Here is an 18,546-nt window from a genome sequence, read left to right on the forward strand (position 1 = left end):
GCAGAGCCCAGCACCTGGCCAGTTCTCCATCAGCAATAATCACAAGTCTGTGATCATATCCTACACAGGGAAGGGCTCAAGAAAATGATAAAGCAAGTTCTCTGTCCAACCCTGGAAGGCCGGCCTTGGTAATGACTCAATGCCACAGACAGTGCTGCTTTCTCAAGACTGCCACAGAGCAAGGCCACCTGGCAGGAAGGTGGCTATGAATCTGTCCTTGCACCACGCAGCCCTGGCCACCGTGATAAAGCCTAGCTGGCCTGGCAGTTTGTACCAACTGGCTACCCCGCTGCTTCTCACCTGGCATAGAAGCTGCTGCTATCTCTGCTCTCCCTGAATATCGACGTTTGAACACAAAGAACACAAAACACGTTAAACAAATGTTACGGTCTTATAAGACAGGAAAAGAAAGCTAAGAAAGTCTCCAGAGGGAAGGCTTTTGGCCCAGAGCCTCAAGTTGCGTGGCCTCGGGCCGTCAGTGTTAAGGTCCTAAAACACGAGAGAGCTGCTTGCAGAATTATATTCTTGGTCCTAGGAGCAACCATGAGGCGCAAAGCAACCAGAGCCCAGAGTGGAGTTTAAAACATCAGGGAGACCATCTCTCAGTCCTTTTAAAAATATTTTAAGAGACAGTCATGGTCCGGGGAGAGGAGGTCTCTGTTGATGCCTCTGTCCCTCTTCTTCAAGTTCCAACATCCTGTGGTGCTTTGGCAACAAACCCTCTCCCACCAGCTACAGTCTCGGTAGTTCCATCGGTCAAAGTGCCCAGCGTTTCCCACCAGTCAGGTGCTCCTCCCTGGAATATGAATTTTGAGGGAAAGAACGCAGAGAACTGAAATGGTGGAGATCCCTTTCCTTCTGGAAGCTTCACCCAGAGTTCCTCAGCTTCGATTCTGGAACTGCCCACACCCTGCTGGTAAATTTCCACTTTGTGGAATGTGACCAGGACCGGTTTCTGCTCCTTACAACCTAAGACCAGCACTGCAAAAGGCTCCCTATCGAGCTCAAAGTCCTGGTAGCTGAGTGCGGCCATGCGTCTGGATCTGGACTGCTGAGAGGTTAAATCGTCTCTAGTTTAAAGAGAAGCACTGAGTTCTCTCCTTCCCTTTCCACTCTAGGGGCCGGATGGGGACCTGGCTGGCCAAGCTTCTGCCAGCAGAAGGGGGCAATTTCCTAGAGGAAGGTATTGGAGGGAATCCGGGTCCCCAAATGAGATGTGGAGCAGAGCTGCCCCACCAGCCTACACTGTCTCCTCTATTCTGCCATGACGGGAGCGATAGCCACTCTTATTTAAATCCTAGTCTGGGTAATTTTGCTGCAGCAGCTTAGCCTGCATTGTAATACAGGCTGCACAAGCCAAAAAGAAAGAACAGAGCCCAGATGAAACCAAGACCCTCCTTACAGCCTCTAGCAACGTCCCTGTTCTGGGTTTCACAAGAATGGGGCCTTGTGAGCCAGCCGCCCCCACCAGCTCTCCGCCTCAGGTCGGCCTGCTGAAGCCAAGGACGGCACCTGGGCAGCTCACCTTTTTCTCATCCCCGCCTTGCAGGAGGTGCAGGGTGCTCCTCCGGTCACCCTCGCGCTGCCTCAGGGCGCTGCCATGGGGCTGGGGTAGGCCCGAGGGTGGGGAGATGCTGCGGCCTTGCGGGTCCACCCAGGTGTAGATATGGTTGGTCACATAGCCCCCCGGGATGCGCCCCGCCGAGTACACCGACAGCACCAGCTTCTTGGAGCCCTTGAGAGCCTAGAGAGAGAGGGATACAGGATTAGCAGGAAGGGGCCAGTGAAGGACACTCTCCCACTACCCGGAATGTGCTTCCTCTCAGTACCCGCACACGGAGGAAGAGGCCGGTCTCTAAATCCCTTTCCTTTCTAGCACTCATTTTGTCCTGTGGAAACGGGGACATCTGTCCCACCCTTCTCCTGAAGTAGTCCAAACACAAGAAAGATGGTCTCTTAGCATAGCTATGCAGAGAAGAGCTGACAGCAGGCCTGAGACTGCATCCTTAGGCAGGTCTGCTTGGCTGGCACCTGGGAACTTGCATTCTGAGTATTCCAATCGATCCACGACTGACAAAGGTGGCTTGCCATGCCCAGGTTACTTGCATAAACTCTGCAGTTTATGCTGAACGCCTGCTCTCCTTCTGAAGATCTGGAATGTGGGGGTACAGGCAGAAGGTGCCTATGTGATCAGCCCCCAATAAAAGCCCTTGGCCCTGAGTCTCTAATGAGCATCCCTGGTAGACAATATTTCCTACACATTGTCACAATTCAGTGCTGGAGGAATTAAGCTCATCCTGTGTGACTGCACAGGGGGAGGGCTTGGAAGCTCGTACCTGGTTTCCTTCAGACTTTGCCTTCCGTACCTTTTCCCTCTGCTCATTTTGCTAGGTATCCTGTCACCGTAATAACTCTTAGCCACGATCACAACTATACACCGAAACTGCAAGCCCTTCTAGAGTCAAAGAACCTGGGAGTGGTCTTGGCAACTCCGGTAAAATACAAGAGAGTCAAGAGATAAAAACCTTGATAATAACGACAGCTTAATATTTATAAAGGACCTATCTGTGTCAGACATTCTGCACCTTGCATTCTTTAGCTCCTGAAATCCTCATGGCATCCAATCTTGTGTGGAAGGAAACCCCATTGTTCAGATGAAGAAACTGAGGGCAACTGCCTACCCACATAGCTAGTAAGGAGCTCCTCTCCCATAGCAAATAACTTTGAATGCAGTGCCCTCTTTATTCTACACTATCCAGTCTGGAGCTGGTCTAATCACAAGGAAAGAAGCTGAGATCGGCCATATTGCTTTCCCACGATGCACCCGCAGCTGAAATGAAGCGTTTTTCCCCCACCCGCCGCCCCCCAGAGACAGTCATTTAGCAACTAGGATTGATAGCAAACACACCCCAAAACTGGGGGCCACTTAAGCAAATGATAGTACATACACACATGAAAGTTCATGCTGCCATTAAAAATCACATTTTAAAATCATTACTCAGAGTTTGTAATGCCAAGGCTGTATGATCTATTTTAATGTTAAGTGGGGTCAAAAGGATATAAATCATGTCTTACAGTATAATCTCAACTGTGTTCAAAGAAAAATCACACAGAAAACAACAACAACAACAACAACAACAACAAAAACCTGAGGCGTAACGTGCCAAGATGCCAGCAGTGCTTCTCTCTGGGTGGTAGGATTATGGGTGGTTATTATTTTGTTCTTCCTGTTTCTCAATATTTTCCAAATGTTCCAGAATGAGGGTATATTGCTTTTGATATCAGAAAACAACAATATGTCTAAAACGGGGAGAGGAGTACTTAGTTCTCTGGTCCCTTCAAGCTTGCCTGAATCCAGTGCACACTCGTTACTGACTCCCCAGTACTCAATAAACAGGGGCCGAGGGCTGAGCTTTCAAGGAGAATGGGGAGCCCTGGCTGAGAGGGGCCTGTCAAAGGAGGACACTAACATTCGAACCTCTCCTGGAGAAGGAAGAGTGAGCGGGAGGCACTGTTCCCTCAATTCCACAGCTAAATACCAGTTCCCAGTAGAGAGATAATGAGAGGATGGCAGCTCTCCAAAATGCTGCTTTTAAAAAGGATTTTTGAGAAGATGAGAGGGGCAAAATTTACAGTGTTCCTTCAGCATTCCCTGGGACTCCCTTAACAGAACAGCTGGGAAAACAGAAACGTCTGTTGAGTTTGAGATGCAGGATGGAGGAAGCCAGAGACCAAGTGGGTAGAGCAGAGTGCGAAGTGGGTCTCAGGACACAAGCAGTATCAGCAGAAGCCTCTGAGGCCACCGAGCCCTCTGTACAATCTTCCTGACCCCTGACCCCTTTTCCCTGCCCACTGCTCCCTCTTCCACGATGGCTCTGCTGGCTGCTCAGTGCTGTTCCAACTGGCACGCCACTTCTCTGCTCCTTCCCTTGACACAGTGAATCTGAGTCCCATCATTCGTTCGACGAGGGTTGACTGAGGGCCTACTGTGTGCCAGGCCTGGAGAGAACAAAGTGGGCATATCTTCATGGCACTTACAGCCTGGTGACACACAAGGCTTCACCTGGCACACAGTAGGTCCTCAGAAAAGCTAGGTTGGTCTGATTGGGTGAGAAACTAAACATACGGCCCCAAAAGAAACGATAACATCCACAGGCATCATCCTTCAACCCCCTTACTCATTTGATCTGGAAGAATGCTAGAATTAGCAACAGAGGCATGCAAGTGAAAAGAACATAGACTGGAGATTCAGGCAGGACTGGAATTAAGTCGTTTCTTTCACTTGTCACTCGACCGTCCTTGGGTCAGCTGCTGCCTCTCTCAAAGCAGCATGCGTGAAAGGAGATTGCCCACTTCTCAGGGTCTTGTGGATTAAATGAGATCATGTGCATGAGGTCCGGAGCCTGTGCACACAGTAGGAGCTCAGCAAGTGGCAGAGCCCACTCTCCTCTTTTCCCTGGAGAGTCCCCATTGAGAAGGGAAACTAGGTGCAGAAAAGTTTTGTCCAAGGAGTTAAAAAAGAAAGTAAGAGAATGAAATGAACGCCGTAGAGCATGATTTGTATTCTGTACTGCTGGCAACAGTGGAATTCTCTTGGTCAGTTCTATAAATAGGAAGGCAGCAACCTTGAGAATGAGAGGAGGTTAATGCCTTTGATGAGAACACCACAGAGGGCTGGCGCCAGAGAGGGCCCACGAGGTCACGGAGTCTCCCACGCATTGCCCACCTCCAATATTTTACAAAAGGGGACCTGAGGTGGTAAGGGACAGAGAGGGTACAGCTATGAGAGGCACAGGAGGCCAGTCCTGGGCCAGCCCCTTCCCCTCGTCCCTTCGGTTTCCCCATCACAAGCCTGTAGGACCAGAAAATCTGACAGCCACGCATGCTTACACCATTCTAGAATCTCTGATATTGGCTTGTTTGGGGGGAAACGTGGGTTTTCAGTGGATACTAGAGAGCAAGAATATCACGATCCACGGCTGCTTTCTTTATTTTCTGCCCTATTCGCAGAGTGCCTGAAGCAAACCAAGATTCCTGGGACAGCCTCTCAGAATATGGTCTTGGTGCAGCAGCCATCAGAACCCCGCCGAAGGCTCCATCCACTACTCTCCAACTTCACTGAAATGTGTGTTTCGTGAGGGGAAGGTATGAAGGTTGGGGATGTTCTAACAAGTCTGCTTCTACCCGTCTTAATTGCCCCTTTGTCTCCATATCTACAAACAACTACTAGCTTATTTTAAACCGGGAAGGAAATTCCTGAGGAGAGCTGGCTGACGCATGCTTCCCTACTAACCCTTCCACCAGCTTTCCACTCCAATTCCCACGGCCACCTGGACCCCTGAGGCTCAGGACATCTAGGGAGCAGTCCCTGCTCACTGTTAGGTGCACCAGTCCATCCATTTCTCAAAAGAACTAAGGGCTTCTCTCACCAGAGCGAGTCTCCAAGCCTCTGTAGCAAGCAGCCTTAGGCAGCAGAGCAATTAGAGCTCTGCCCGAGAAGCAGTGACTGAGCTACATCCCATTGTGTCACTGGTTTGCTGAGTGATCTGGGGCTATAGCCTCTTCTCCCTGGGCCTCGGTTTTGCCAACTGGCAGTGAGCAGTTTGGACTCACAAAGTTCATGCTGCCATTAAAAATCACATTTTAAAATCATTACTCAGAGTTTGTAATGCCAAGGCTGTATGATCTATTTTAATGTTAAGTGGGGTCAAAAGGACATAAATCATGTCTTACAGTATAATCTCAACTGTGTTCAAAGAAAAATCACACAGAAAACAACAACAACAACAACAAAAACCTGAGGCGTAACGTGCCAAGATGCCAGCAGTGCTTCTCTCTGGGTGGTAGGATTATGGGTGGTTATTATTTTGTTCTTCCTGTTTCTCAATATTTTCCAAATGTTCCAGAATGAGGGTATATTGCTTTTGATATCAGAAAACAACAATATGTCTAAAACGGGGAGAGGAGTACTTAGTTCTCTGGTCCCTTCAAGCTTGCCTGAATCCAGTGCACACTCGTTACTGACTCCCCAGTACTCAATAAACAGGGGCCGAGGGCTGAGCTTTCAAGGAGAATGGGGAGCCCTGGCTGAGAGGGGCCTGTCAAAGGAGGACACTAACATTCGAACCTCTCCTGGAGAAGGAAGAGTGAGCGGGAGGCACTGTTCCCTCAATTCCACAGCTAAATACCAGTTCCCAGTAGAGAGATAATGAGAGGATGGCAGCTCTCCAAAATGCTGCTTTTAAAAAGGATTTTTGAGAAGATGAGAGGGGCAAAATTTACAGTGTTCCTTCAGCATTCCCTGGGACTCCCTTAACAGAACAGCTGGGAAAACAGAAACGTCTGTTGAGTTTGAGATGCAGGATGGAGGAAGCCAGAGACCAAGTGGGTAGAGCAGAGTGCGAAGTGGGTCTCAGGACACAAGCAGTATCAGCAGAAGCCTCTGAGGCCACCGAGCCCTCTGTACAATCTTCCTGACCCCTGACCCCTTTTCCCTGCCCACTGCTCCCTCTTCCACGATGGCTCTGCTGGCTGCTCAGTGCTGTTCCAACTGGCACGCCACTTCTCTGCTCCTTCCCTTGACACAGTGAATCTGAGTCCCATCATTCGTTCGACGAGGGTTGACTGAGGGCCTACTGTGTGCCAGGCCTGGAGAGAACAAAGTGGGCATATCTTCATGGCACTTACAGCCTGGTGACACACAAGGCTTCACCTGGCACACAGTAGGTCCTCAGAAAAGCTAGGTTGGTCTGATTGGGTGAGAAACTAAACATACGGCCCCAAAAGAAACGATAACATCCACAGGCATCATCCTTCAACCCCCTTACTCATTTGATCTGGAAGAATGCTAGAATTAGCAACAGAGGCATGCAAGTGAAAAGAACATAGACTGGAGATTCAGGCAGGACTGGAATTAAGTCGTTTCTTTCACTTGTCACTCGACCGTCCTTGGGTCAGCTGCTGCCTCTCTCAAAGCAGCATGCGTGAAAGGAGATTGCCCACTTCTCAGGGTCTTGTGGATTAAATGAGATCATGTGCATGAGGTCCGGAGCCTGTGCACACAGTAGGAGCTCAGCAAGTGGCAGAGCCCACTCTCCTCTTTTCCCTGGAGAGTCCCCATTGAGAAGGGAAACTAGGTGCAGAAAAGTTTTGTCCAAGGAGTTAAAAAAGAAAGTAAGAGAATGAAATGAACGCCGTAGAGCATGATTTGTATTCTGTACTGCTGGCAACAGTGGAATTCTCTTGGTCAGTTCTATAAATAGGAAGGCAGCAACCTTGAGAATGAGAGGAGGTTAATGCCTTTGATGAGAACACCACAGAGGGCTGGCGCCAGAGAGGGCCCACGAGGTCACGGAGTCTCCCACGCATTGCCCACCTCCAATATTTTACAAAAGGGGACCTGAGGTGGTAAGGGACAGAGAGGGTACAGCTATGAGAGGCACAGGAGGCCAGTCCTGGGCCAGCCCCTTCCCCTCGTCCCTTCGGTTTCCCCATCACAAGCCTGTAGGACCAGAAAATCTGACAGCCACGCATGCTTACACCATTCTAGAATCTCTGATATTGGCTTGTTTGGGGGTAAACGTGGGTTTTCAGTGGATACTAGAGAGCAAGAATATCACGATCCACTGCTGCTTTCTTTATTTTCTGCCCTATTCGCAGAGTGCCTGAAGCAAACCAAGATTCCTGGGACAGCCTCTCAGAATATGGTCTTGGTGCAGCAGCCATCAGAACCCCGCCGAAGGCTCCATCCACTACTCTCCAACTTCACTGAAATGTGTGTTTCGTGAGGGGAAGGTATGAAGGCTGGGGATGTTCTAACAAGTCTGTTTCTACCCATCTTCATTGCCCCTTTGTCTCCATATTTACAAACAACTACTTGCTTATTTTAAACCGGGCGCCGAATGGAGAAGGAAATTCCTGAGGAGAGCTGGCTGACGCATGCTTCCCTACTAACCCTTCCACCAGCTTTCCACTCCAATTCCCACGGCCACCTGGACCCCTGAGGCTCAGGACATCTAGGGAGCAGTCCCTGCTCACTGTTAGGTGCACCAGGCCATCCATTTCTCAAAAGAACTAAGGGCTTCTCTCACCAGAGCGAGTCTCCAAGCCTCTGTAGCAAGCAGCCTTAGGCAGCAGAGCAATTAGAGCTCTGCCCGAGAAGCAGTGACTGAGTTACATCCCATTGTGTCACTGGTTTGCTGAGTGACCTGGGGCTATAGCCTCTTCTCCCTGGGCCTCGGTTTTGCCAACTGGCAGTGAGCAGTTTGGACTCACTGATTGCTGAGGTCCTGCCCCAAGTTAAACTTCAGTGTCTTCTAGTTTGTGGCTGCATTTAGAAGGAAAGGCTTTATTGTCCTGCGTAGTGGTCACAGGTCATGGTAGCAAAGATATCAGGGCTTTGTGGCATGCGGAGATAGACTCTAGGCAGTCCTGAGGGTTGTGCCAGAGTGACAGTCCTTAGTTTCCCCCAGGGCACTGGCTGGGTTGCTACCAGGTCCGTGAACCAGATCTTGAACCTGAGGGCTCTGAGTTTCCATACCATTTGGGCGGCGCCAAGAGAGTTTAAGAAAATACCAGAAGGGAGGATGGAGCATTTCAAGGTGTGGCAGGATGCGCACCCCAACTCTGCACTATCATCAGCAGTGGAGGACCATCTAAGGGACCTGAGGGTAGGGAGACACCCCTCCAATGGGGGTGATAAACCACATCCAACCTCCACCTTAAAGGAATCTGCATGCTCTGCCTGTGCATGTTGGTGACTGTCAACCACAACCCTCTCCCACTGTGGCAACCTGCAGAATCAGCCAGTCTCCTGCATTAATTGCTTATTAGCTGTGTCACCTCACACAAGTTACTGAATCTTTACGAAAAGATTCTCTCCTGTAAAATGAAGAACATAATTCCACTCTCTCTTAAGTAGAGGAGCCCTATTAACACAGTACCTATCACTTAAGAATTCAATGAGCTATGGCTAAAAAAAAACAAAAACAAAAACAAAAACAAAAACCCATGAAATCTAGGGAGAGTCTACTGCAAGCAGAGCAGCCATCAGATGCTATGCTCCCATGCTTTTTATCATGTGTTTACTGGTGAAACTCGACCTAGGGGCTTGCCTGCATTCCACCAAGTCAGATCAGAGAAATCTCCATCTGACCGGGCAGATTGCATGGCTAAGATACTATCCATCACCAGATGATGATTCAGGCAGCATGATTATAAAAATGTAAATTATATGTGTATGTCTTCAAAGATAACAACTTGCTACTTGGATTAATGCTCTTAGGAGGCAAATCTGCCTCACTCAGCTCTTCAGAGCTGGCTCTGAAACCCCCAAATTGTAGACCAGGTTGATGTGATTCTCGGCTTTGCAGAGGACTGAGAAATAGACTGGAGAAGGCTACAGTGTAAAAGGACTGGTGGGTGTGTGTTAACACGGCAGGTGTGCATATGCTCCTTGTTCAAAAACATGTACCAAAGTGTGAGCACGAAGTGGACCACAAGGCTACATGATTACCAGACTACTGGGGCATGTACCAAAAAAAGCGTACTGGGAAAGTCCTGAGTAAAGACACATAATAGCGAGTCATTCGGCTTGTTTCAGGGTACAAACCTTGAGGAACAAGCTTGTCTCTTCTTGAAAACTGAGACAGATTCTCAACCTCAGGAAGGGAAGCTGGTCTGAGACTCAGGTTAGTGATTAGGAAGAGAGGAAAGGATGTTGCGTGCCCACTCTTCCTGTCCCCACCTTGCCTGGGTGGCGCTTTGGGTCCAGACACACTGGCTACCAACTCTGTCTCTGCTGACTTGTTGTCTGACACAAAGCAAATTACCTAACCTCTCTCTGCCAGTTTCTGCAATTAAAATGCAACTCCTGTGCATTTTTCACAATAGCCAAGATATGGAAGCAACCTAGGTGTCCATTGATAGACGACAGGATAGAGAAGTGGTACATATGTACAATGAAATATTATTAAGCCATAAAAAGGAATGAAATCTTGCCATTTGCAACAACATGGATGGACCCAGAGGGTATGACGCTGAGTGAAATAAGTCAGCTAGAGAATGACAAATACCATGTGATTTCACTTATATGCGGAATCTAAAAAACAAAATAAACAAACAAACAAAACAAACAAACTCATAGATACAAAGAACAAACCGATGGTCACCAGATGGGAGACAGGTTGGGGAGTGGATGAAAAAGGGATTAAGAAGTACAATTGCCAGTTATAAAAATAGTCATGGGGATGTAAAGTAAAGCATTGGGAATATAGTCAGTAATACTGTAATAACGGTGTAAGGTACCAGGTGGTTATAGATTTATCGTGTGATCACTTCATAAGGTATGTAATGTCTAATCACTATGTTGTACACCTGAAACTAATATAATGTTGTATGTCAGCTATAATTGAAAAATTAAATTAAAAAAATGAAACTGCTATAAAGATAGTTAAGATAAACTGTCTGTATAGTACCTGGCACATAAATGCATATGAATTCCTTTCTTGAGTCTGCCAGCTCCTTCTCCTAAGCACAGCCCTAGAAACTCTCTAGACCTCTAAATCTTATGGACGCAAATAAATGGGCAATTCTAAATTCTCTCTCCCAACTTTCCTCATCTTCATAAACATCTTTCTTTCTTTAATCCACACTTCTTCATATCTGTCCCACCTCTGATATTTAGCCCTTCTCCCACCACCTCCAGGAAGCCTTTCTAGATTGTAACGGACTCTCCTTCTCCAAGAGCACCCAGCACACTTCTATGAATTTGTTGCCATGCAGACCACAGCTACTGAATCAAATTCACACATCTTGTCTCTAAGACTACAAGTTCCTTGAGGCACATTGCATGTTCTATCGTTATAACCTCTCCCTGTTCCTTCTCATCCACTCCTTTACCCACTCATTCATTCATTCATTCATTCATTCATTCGTTTAACAAGATATTTACTGAGCTTTCTATAAGCCAGGCAGCCCCCAGGAATCTGTTCAAATGGGCTGCAGAAAGAGCAGTGCACTAGACTAGGGCTTAGGTAGCCCTGGGTCACCACGCCATGCTTCCCCACACTGTGTGAGCATACGCACCTCAGACTCACATGGAATTTGGAGAGAGAAGCAGAAGAGGGAGCGATTAAGAGCTACAGCCCAGGAGCCAGGCTGCAGGGGTTCCCATCTCAGCTCTGCCACCTGCCAACAGCAACCTGGGCAAATTACTTAACCATTCTGTGCCCGTTTCCCAGGCATAAGACAGGATAATAGTGGTATTATCTCATAGGGCGGTTGTGAGGATTAAATTAGTTAATATACATAAAGTGTTTAGGGCCTGGAACATAGGTTAAGAGCTACAAGGGTTAGGAATTATTATTATAGAGAACTCAAGAGTGGAAGTCCCAACCCACCATCCATGGTAACCACTGCTACATTTTGGTGTCTGTCCTTCCGACTCGTTCTGTTCGTTTTATAAACATGTGGATGTACATATACAAAACTATTGTTGTCTATTTTGTTTCCATAAACTGACTCATGCTTAACATTTTCACTGACATTTTTTTCAACTATAAAAATGTATTTTGAGGACGTTTCCTCACCAGTTCAATGACATTAAGCACATTTCTTTCCGCATTAGATAGTATTCCCTGGCAGAGAGAGATGCAGTACCACTTAATTCCCACGCCCCTACCGCTGGACATTTAGGTTGCTTCTCGTTTTATTGCCAGCACAGACGATGCCGTAGCAACATGCTTTTATGTGCATCTTGGAGCACACTTGCCTCTAATTCTCTAGATCAGAGAAAGGTGGAACCACGGAGGCAGTGGGCAGTATTTTCTCTCACACGACCATGTTCCTCCCTGTTGTAATTTCGACAACCACCGCCTACACGAGGCAGCACTATGACATCTGGGCCTATAGGTCTGACTACCCAGGGGACTTTCCAAGGATCTTGTCCCAAAGCAGAGTCACTCTGGTGCAGGGATGTGCCCTCCTTCGTGCTTTGTTCCACAGGCTCCAGAAATCTTCTAGTTTAGGCAAATCTTGGCCCTGTCTTCCAACTTCATGTGGGGACTAAAGTATTGCAAAGCACCAAGATAAAAAGGAGTCTTAAGGTGAGGAACCCCTGTGAGTTTTTCAGTGGAAGGTATACTCACTAGAAAGCCATGCCTAAAAAAAGTTCCACCTCTTCCTAGCTATGAGACTTTAGACAAGCTACTTGAGCCCTCTGGGTCTCAGCTTTCTCACCTGTTAAATGAGGCAATTAATGCCTACCCTTAGGGACTGTCATGTAGACAAAATGAGGCCTGCACTAGATAATGTACACAAAGTATCTTGCACTGGGCTTGGTGCATAGTAGGCACTCAGCAAATGGTAGTTAATATTATCGATAACAGCAACATATAGTGATGACCACTTGGTTGGCTCCTCCCAACGCACAGATGAGAAAAGAGACTCTAGGTGGCAGAGTGTCTTATGCAAGGTCACAGAGAGGATGATAAGAGGCGGGGCTTAGATTTGAATCCTGGACTCTCCAAACTTGTGCCTCTTTCACCAGCAGTTCAAAGGGGTTCAGATAACACAAAGCCAACCCTATGTCTTGGGCTCACAAGATAGACAAGGAGAGCGTCTAAAGAGGGGATGTGGGATTTACAGGCTGTGAACAAGTGAGAGACCCTGAAGTCCTGAATCCTTAGCTGGTGCCAGGAGCGCTTACATGAGCTGGAAAGACACCCCCGCCCCCCCGCCACCACCACCATTCAGCTCCATTTCGAGGGAAGAAAGGAATTGGTGATGTGGGCTCTCTGCCCCAGTGGCATATTTTAATGTCATGAGAAAGTAAAGCCCTAATTAGCTCTCTGTCTTCAGAGCTCCTTCCCTTTGCATCATGTTCTTAACTGTGTTAATTACCTCTTACAGGGACCACTAACTGCAACAGCTTCCCAGCCTCCTCTCACAGCCTCTAAAATCAGTCTCTGCAAGGCAGTCAGCACACATCCTTTTAAAATGCAAGCAGACCCTGTCCCTTCCTTGCCCCAAACTCTTCCACTGCTTCTGATGGAAAATGCAAACTCCTCCGCAGTGCATCTCAGGCCTGTGCAGCTGGCCCTGCTGCTTGGCCAGCCTCGTTTCCTGCCCCTGTCGCCAGGCCTTTCTTATAATATCAAGTGCTCCAAGTTATTTGGCCATGCTGCTCTCTGTCCCTGAAAGAACATATTTCAACATACCTATACAAGTGATTATTTTATTCACATCTTTCTCAACAGATAGAGAAGGCAGAAAACTTCTGGTTTGGTCACAGATGTATCAATCAATATGAAAGGCAGATTGTGGGTGATTCCACATAAAATGAGAAACAATGAAGAAATGCAATTGAAATTGCCTTCTGCCATGAAATTGACTGCCTTCCTCTTGAAAATGAACACCGATGAGGAATAACACCTCTCCTGAAGTGGCAATAAGTTCTTTTGTAGAATCTAATAATGTATTAATTTCCCTTTCTGTCTTGGTTGCTAGGAAGCTCACAATTCCATTTAAATATAAAATACTATTCATATTAAAGGCAACACACATACATACACATTCTCTGTCTCTCTTTCCCTTTCTCTCTCTCTGTTTCTCCAAAATGATTTTCGATCTCTCCGCCTTTTTTCATGATTTGCTTTTCAGGTTAAGTCACTCAATTATTTTTGAGGTGGGAAGGAATACTAATTATAAACATATAAACAATAGGTAAATAGGATATGTAGAGTTTAAAGAGGATGTTAAATCACATCAATCACAAAAGAAATGCTCAATAAAACAACTGTCAAGTGGATAAATGGATGCTAAAGTCTCAAAGATTAGATACCTTGTACAAGCAGTTTGAGGCAGAGATACTTTCCACCAGCACTTGGGTAACAACTCTGCTTTCTTATCCTATCTCTCACCCTCCAATCTCCAGGAGCTGCTGTTGACTTTGGTCTAAGAACACATGTCATTTCTAAACTTTCTCTTAAACAAACGTCCCAAATTTGTTAGTCTCTATTCTTCTGGAATGTTGACATAGCAGGTAGTGACATAGCATGGTGGCTTCATTGTGAAGCCCCTGACATCTGTGTGCCCAACAGGGGGCCAGGATCTGGGGTAAAGCTGTGCCACGAAGTAGCCCATGTGCTCTGGCTCTTTCTAGACACCCCACCTCCTTAAGCTGCTGCTCCCTGGGGACAATCAATTGGACTGCACGGCAGCTGTGTGAGCCCATCCAAGACCCCTCATCTGAAAGGCAGCTCAACAGAAGGATCATGAAACAACACAACAGCATAAGTACAAAGCAAAGACCAGCAGAAGCAGATGATTAAACCACTGAGGAAACGTGCATGCACGGGGATAAAAGCCAGGGGAGATGGCCGGGGCGGGAAATATCGGTGTCTTCTTTTCTCCTTTTCAGTTTTCTTTAATGCTGTTTAAATTTGCGTTTAATTTGGGCCTTACAAAGTAGATTTTTAAAAAATCAACTGTTTGTTCCCTCCACTCTCTTTTCTTTATGAGTTTGACCTTCTCCAAAGGCTCAGTGTGAAGATACAGAAAGAAACATTTGCTCCACTGCTGGCAATGCCAGGATCCCAGAGGCTGAAACAGGGACCTGACATTTTGAAGCTCCTGCTCTCCAGTATCTTTGCTCCTAAATGTCTTGGTGAGTTAAGGCTATGCTAAAAGGAAAACCACAGAAGGATCAAAGAGAGGGAAATAACGTTGTCCTTGGGGATAATGGTATGAGAAATTTGCAAGACGGTCACCATCCCTCTGCAAAATAACTCACCAGATGAGGACAGAGCAGATTCCAGATATTGATTCCTTTTTAATGCAATTCTTCAATTATCCACTAAGCCTGGCTTTCAGTCTCTCATAATTTAAGTAAATGCCTTTATGAATGTTCTTTTAAATTTCATCTCTTTATTCTTTTCTTTTTTTCTTTAGGGAAAAACTAACAAGATTCTGGGAGTCATAAATATAATCATTCGAGATAAACCTCAATGGCTTTGCAATAGAGTGTTTTGTTGCCTAGAATCAATGCCTACAGCACAACCATCCATCAGGAAAATCTATTCGTATCAATATCATTTTCTCAGTCCACGGGTGGCTACATGGTTGGGGTGTTCGTTTCTCTTTGCCAACTCTTTACATTCCTGTCCCTTGTCATCTCTTGTGCATTCTCAGTTAACAAGGGAAGAGGCTTCCAATTTAACTTACCCTCAGACTGAAGAGTCAGAATTCAGCGTGGATGAATCAAGCATCTCCTAACAACTACTCAGCAGACATGACAAAGAAAATGACTGACAGATTTGATGACATGGAAATGCAAAACTCCTGTGATTAAATAGGTGTAAGACATTGATAAGTTATACACCGAAAATAAATAAATATATGATAGATATGATAGACATTATACATGTATACAATGATGTATATAATGTACAATATTATATATGTTATGTATTTTATACATTACATTTAGTACATAAAGCTATACGAACAATAAACATGCAAAGGAGTTCAACTTCACTATTTAAGTCATGCAAATTAAAATAAGATACTTTTTAGTCTATCAGATTGGCAAAAGTGGAAAAGAAATATAATATCCAGTGTTGGCAAGGCTGAGGAAAAAAATGAGGCATCTCATACACTGCTAATGTTGGTAGGAGGGACTGTGAAAAAACAAACTCCCCAAGAACCATTTGGCAACAGCTATCAAAGCCTTAAAATCCCATCCATCCCCTGAGCCAATGCCACCTGTAGAAAGAGAACCCAAGGAATGACTAGAAATGTGCTTAGCGATTAATGTGAAGGATGTGTAAAGTAGCAATATGGATAATATTAAAAAGCCAAACTGTCCAACAAGGAGAAATTTGTTAAAGAAATCACGTACCTCTTTGCTATGATATAATACGCAATCATTAAAAATCACATTCTAAAAACATTTAGGAAGGTGGAGAAATAGTCACAATACACTATTTGATGAAAGAAGCAAACTTCGTAACTACATTCAGAATGGCAGTTTTGTAGAAAATTCCCACTATGAATTCACACTTATAGGTACACGGGGGACTAGAAAGACAGGAATCAAATTGCCAGTAGTGATCATTTCTGGGTGGAAGAAATTATCGATGATTTTTGTTTCCTTTGTGTTTTTCTGAGGTTTCTAAGTTTTCTAAATTGAACTTAGGTGTCTTAGGTAATTAAAACACAAGCACACATTTTATTTTAAAAGTCCAAGCTGACTCCTCTACTCCTCATGTTTCTTATAACGTAGACAATATGGCCCTTTATTTGTCCAGTCTATAATGGGGTTGATGACCAGCAGCCTTTTACCCAAGGCCCAGGAGACCCTGTCTTCATCCTGCCCACACGACAGACAGTGTAGACAGATTCGGACTCCACCATTCAATGAGATGATTTCATAAGCTATGGGTTTAGCCTAATGGGGGTTGAGTTGAGGTCACAGTTATCTATTTAGGGAATGTACAAAATAAAATCCTGACAAAGGTCAGGGCATGATGAAAGAGATGAGAGAAGCAAAAAAAAGAGGCAAAGAGTGCCCAGTGCCGCCTCTGCCCTAAAGTCTAGTCAATAAGATGCATTGAGCTTGCGCGGGAAGGGGCAGGGTGGCCGTGGCCTGGGTTAACTGGTTCCTCGTGGCTCTTCTAGTCAAATGCCTGCAAAGCCGTTTCCATGAGGACAAAAATCAGGAAAGATATTTACTGAACCCCGGTTCTGGCCAGCACTGGACTGGGGTGCACACCCAAATTCTCAATGAGAAGCAGCCGAGAGCAGAGGCAATGAGCTTTGGAGGCAGGAAGACCTGGGTTCGAATCCCGGTCCTGCAACCTCTCACCTGTGTGCTGGTGGCTGGTCACTGGCCCCTCCTGATGCTCAGCTTCCCCTCCTCACAGGCTGTGGTAAAGAGTCAGTGGGGGGATTCACAAGAAGCCCTAGCAGAGATCCTGGTGGCACAAAGACCCTTCGTGCTGGCCATATTTATTAGTGTGCTCAGTATCATAAGCTTGTAAGCATCTTGTGTGTTATGGATTTTAAACCAGGTAGAGCATCGTCCAGGAGGAAAACAGACCCCAACACAGTGGTAATCATTAAATGTTCAGGTTAATAGAAGCATCCAGTGCTTTGACACATTCTCTATATGGTCATTAGTATTCCTATTTTAGAGATGAAGAAATTAAAAGTAACTTGCCTGTCATTTGACCACTATTTTCCTTACAATTTTATTGAAGAGAAATCTCAGAACCGGAGGGGTTAAGAAATTTGTTAAAGATTCCACAGGTACAAAGTGGCAGATCAGGGCTTCAAACCCAGAGTGTCTGGCTTCAGGGCCCAGGCTCTAGCATCGTGGGATGTCCCCTCTCTCCGGTGTTGGAGTGATGAACACATTCCCTCAAGTCAACAAAACCTCTCCTGCTTTCCATTTCTGTGACAACAGGCAAGTGACAAACTCTTTTCAAGTTTGCAAAATGCAGTGATAAAAGTGGTACCTACCTCCAATCTGATGGGGCTGTCAAGAGGTTTAAATGAGTTTACACAGAGGACTGCAAACGGTGTCTGGCTCAATGCAAAGGTTATTACTGACCAAGGAGTAACCCAAGGAAACACGAGGACCTATATTATCTGTGTCACGACAGTTGAAGCAGGCCTCCACACTGAGGGAACTGAGGGGAAGAAGAAAAGTTTTCCAGCTGTCCCCATCTGTGGGTATGAGGGCAGGTCTGCTAACAGGATACTTTGGGGCCCGGCCCACTGGGGCTGAAGGACTGGGGCTGAAGGTATCTACAGGTGGAGAAAAATAAAGCTTTGTTCCGCAGGACAGTGTATTGTTTGTCTGGCCAAGTGTGGACAGATAAGGCCAGTGTGTAGCTAAACGGGGATCAGATAGATTATGAGCAGCCCAAAGGACAGGTTAAGGGGCTCAGCCTCTGCCTTGCAGGCCTCCAGGTCCAGTGCAAGGCACTAATAAGCAGGGCATGGTTTGACCAGATACAAATTTAGAAGGTTAGCCCTGCCTCCAAGATGCTGAAAGGACTGGTGGGCAGACGAGCAGGAGGAGAGACAGAGAAACAGTGAGGAGACCGACAATGTTATCTGAAGTGGCGATGGTGGGGAGCGGGTAAGTGTGGTCTGTGAAGTGCTGGGGAGAGATCAAGCCTGGAGGGTCTAACCTCGCCACATCCCCAACGGGAGACCGTGAAGAGGAGCAGGTTAAGGTTACTAATGTGGGACATGAGCACGACCGGAAGGTGAGAGGAGAGGTGTCGCCAGAGGGTCAGCACTGAACCAGGATCCAGTACAAATAAAGATCGTTCTCAATACCGGAGAAGAGTTGAATATAGAAATAAGAATAAATAAATAAAGACACTAAAAAGAGGCACAGATCCTATTCACGGACAATAAGGGCTAGAAGGTGGGTGAAGATACCACTCAGGCGCAGTGAGGAAGGAATTTGAGGGCCATCTGAGCATCTTGACCTTTCCAATAGACTTACAATCTCAGGTTTGGAAAGACTCTCAA

General features: G+C 46.2%; 1 protein-coding gene across 8 annotated transcripts in view; it reads right to left on the minus strand.

The window, feature by feature from the left end:
* WHRN (whirlin) overlaps nucleotides 1-18,546 on the minus strand; it is an 83,714-nt gene that overhangs the window by 52,845 nt on the left and 12,323 nt on the right. For 7 of the 8 annotated variants that reach the window (XM_023531091.1, XM_023531092.1, XM_011360947.2 and 4 more), the window contains exon 2: nucleotides 1,526-1,744. The exons of the other annotated variant lie outside the window; for it this stretch is intronic. In XM_023531091.1, coding sequence (XP_023386859.1) covers nucleotides 1,526-1,744 — 219 coding nt within the window. The remainder of the gene's footprint in view (nucleotides 1-1,525; nucleotides 1,745-18,546) is intronic. 8 annotated transcript variants of the gene reach the window in all.

The sequence above is a fragment of the Pteropus vampyrus genome, unplaced genomic scaffold, assembly GCF_000151845.1.
Source record: "Pteropus vampyrus isolate Shadow unplaced genomic scaffold, Pvam_2.0 Scaffold61, whole genome shotgun sequence".
NCBI classification, from domain to species: domain Eukaryota; kingdom Metazoa; phylum Chordata; class Mammalia; order Chiroptera; family Pteropodidae; genus Pteropus; species Pteropus vampyrus.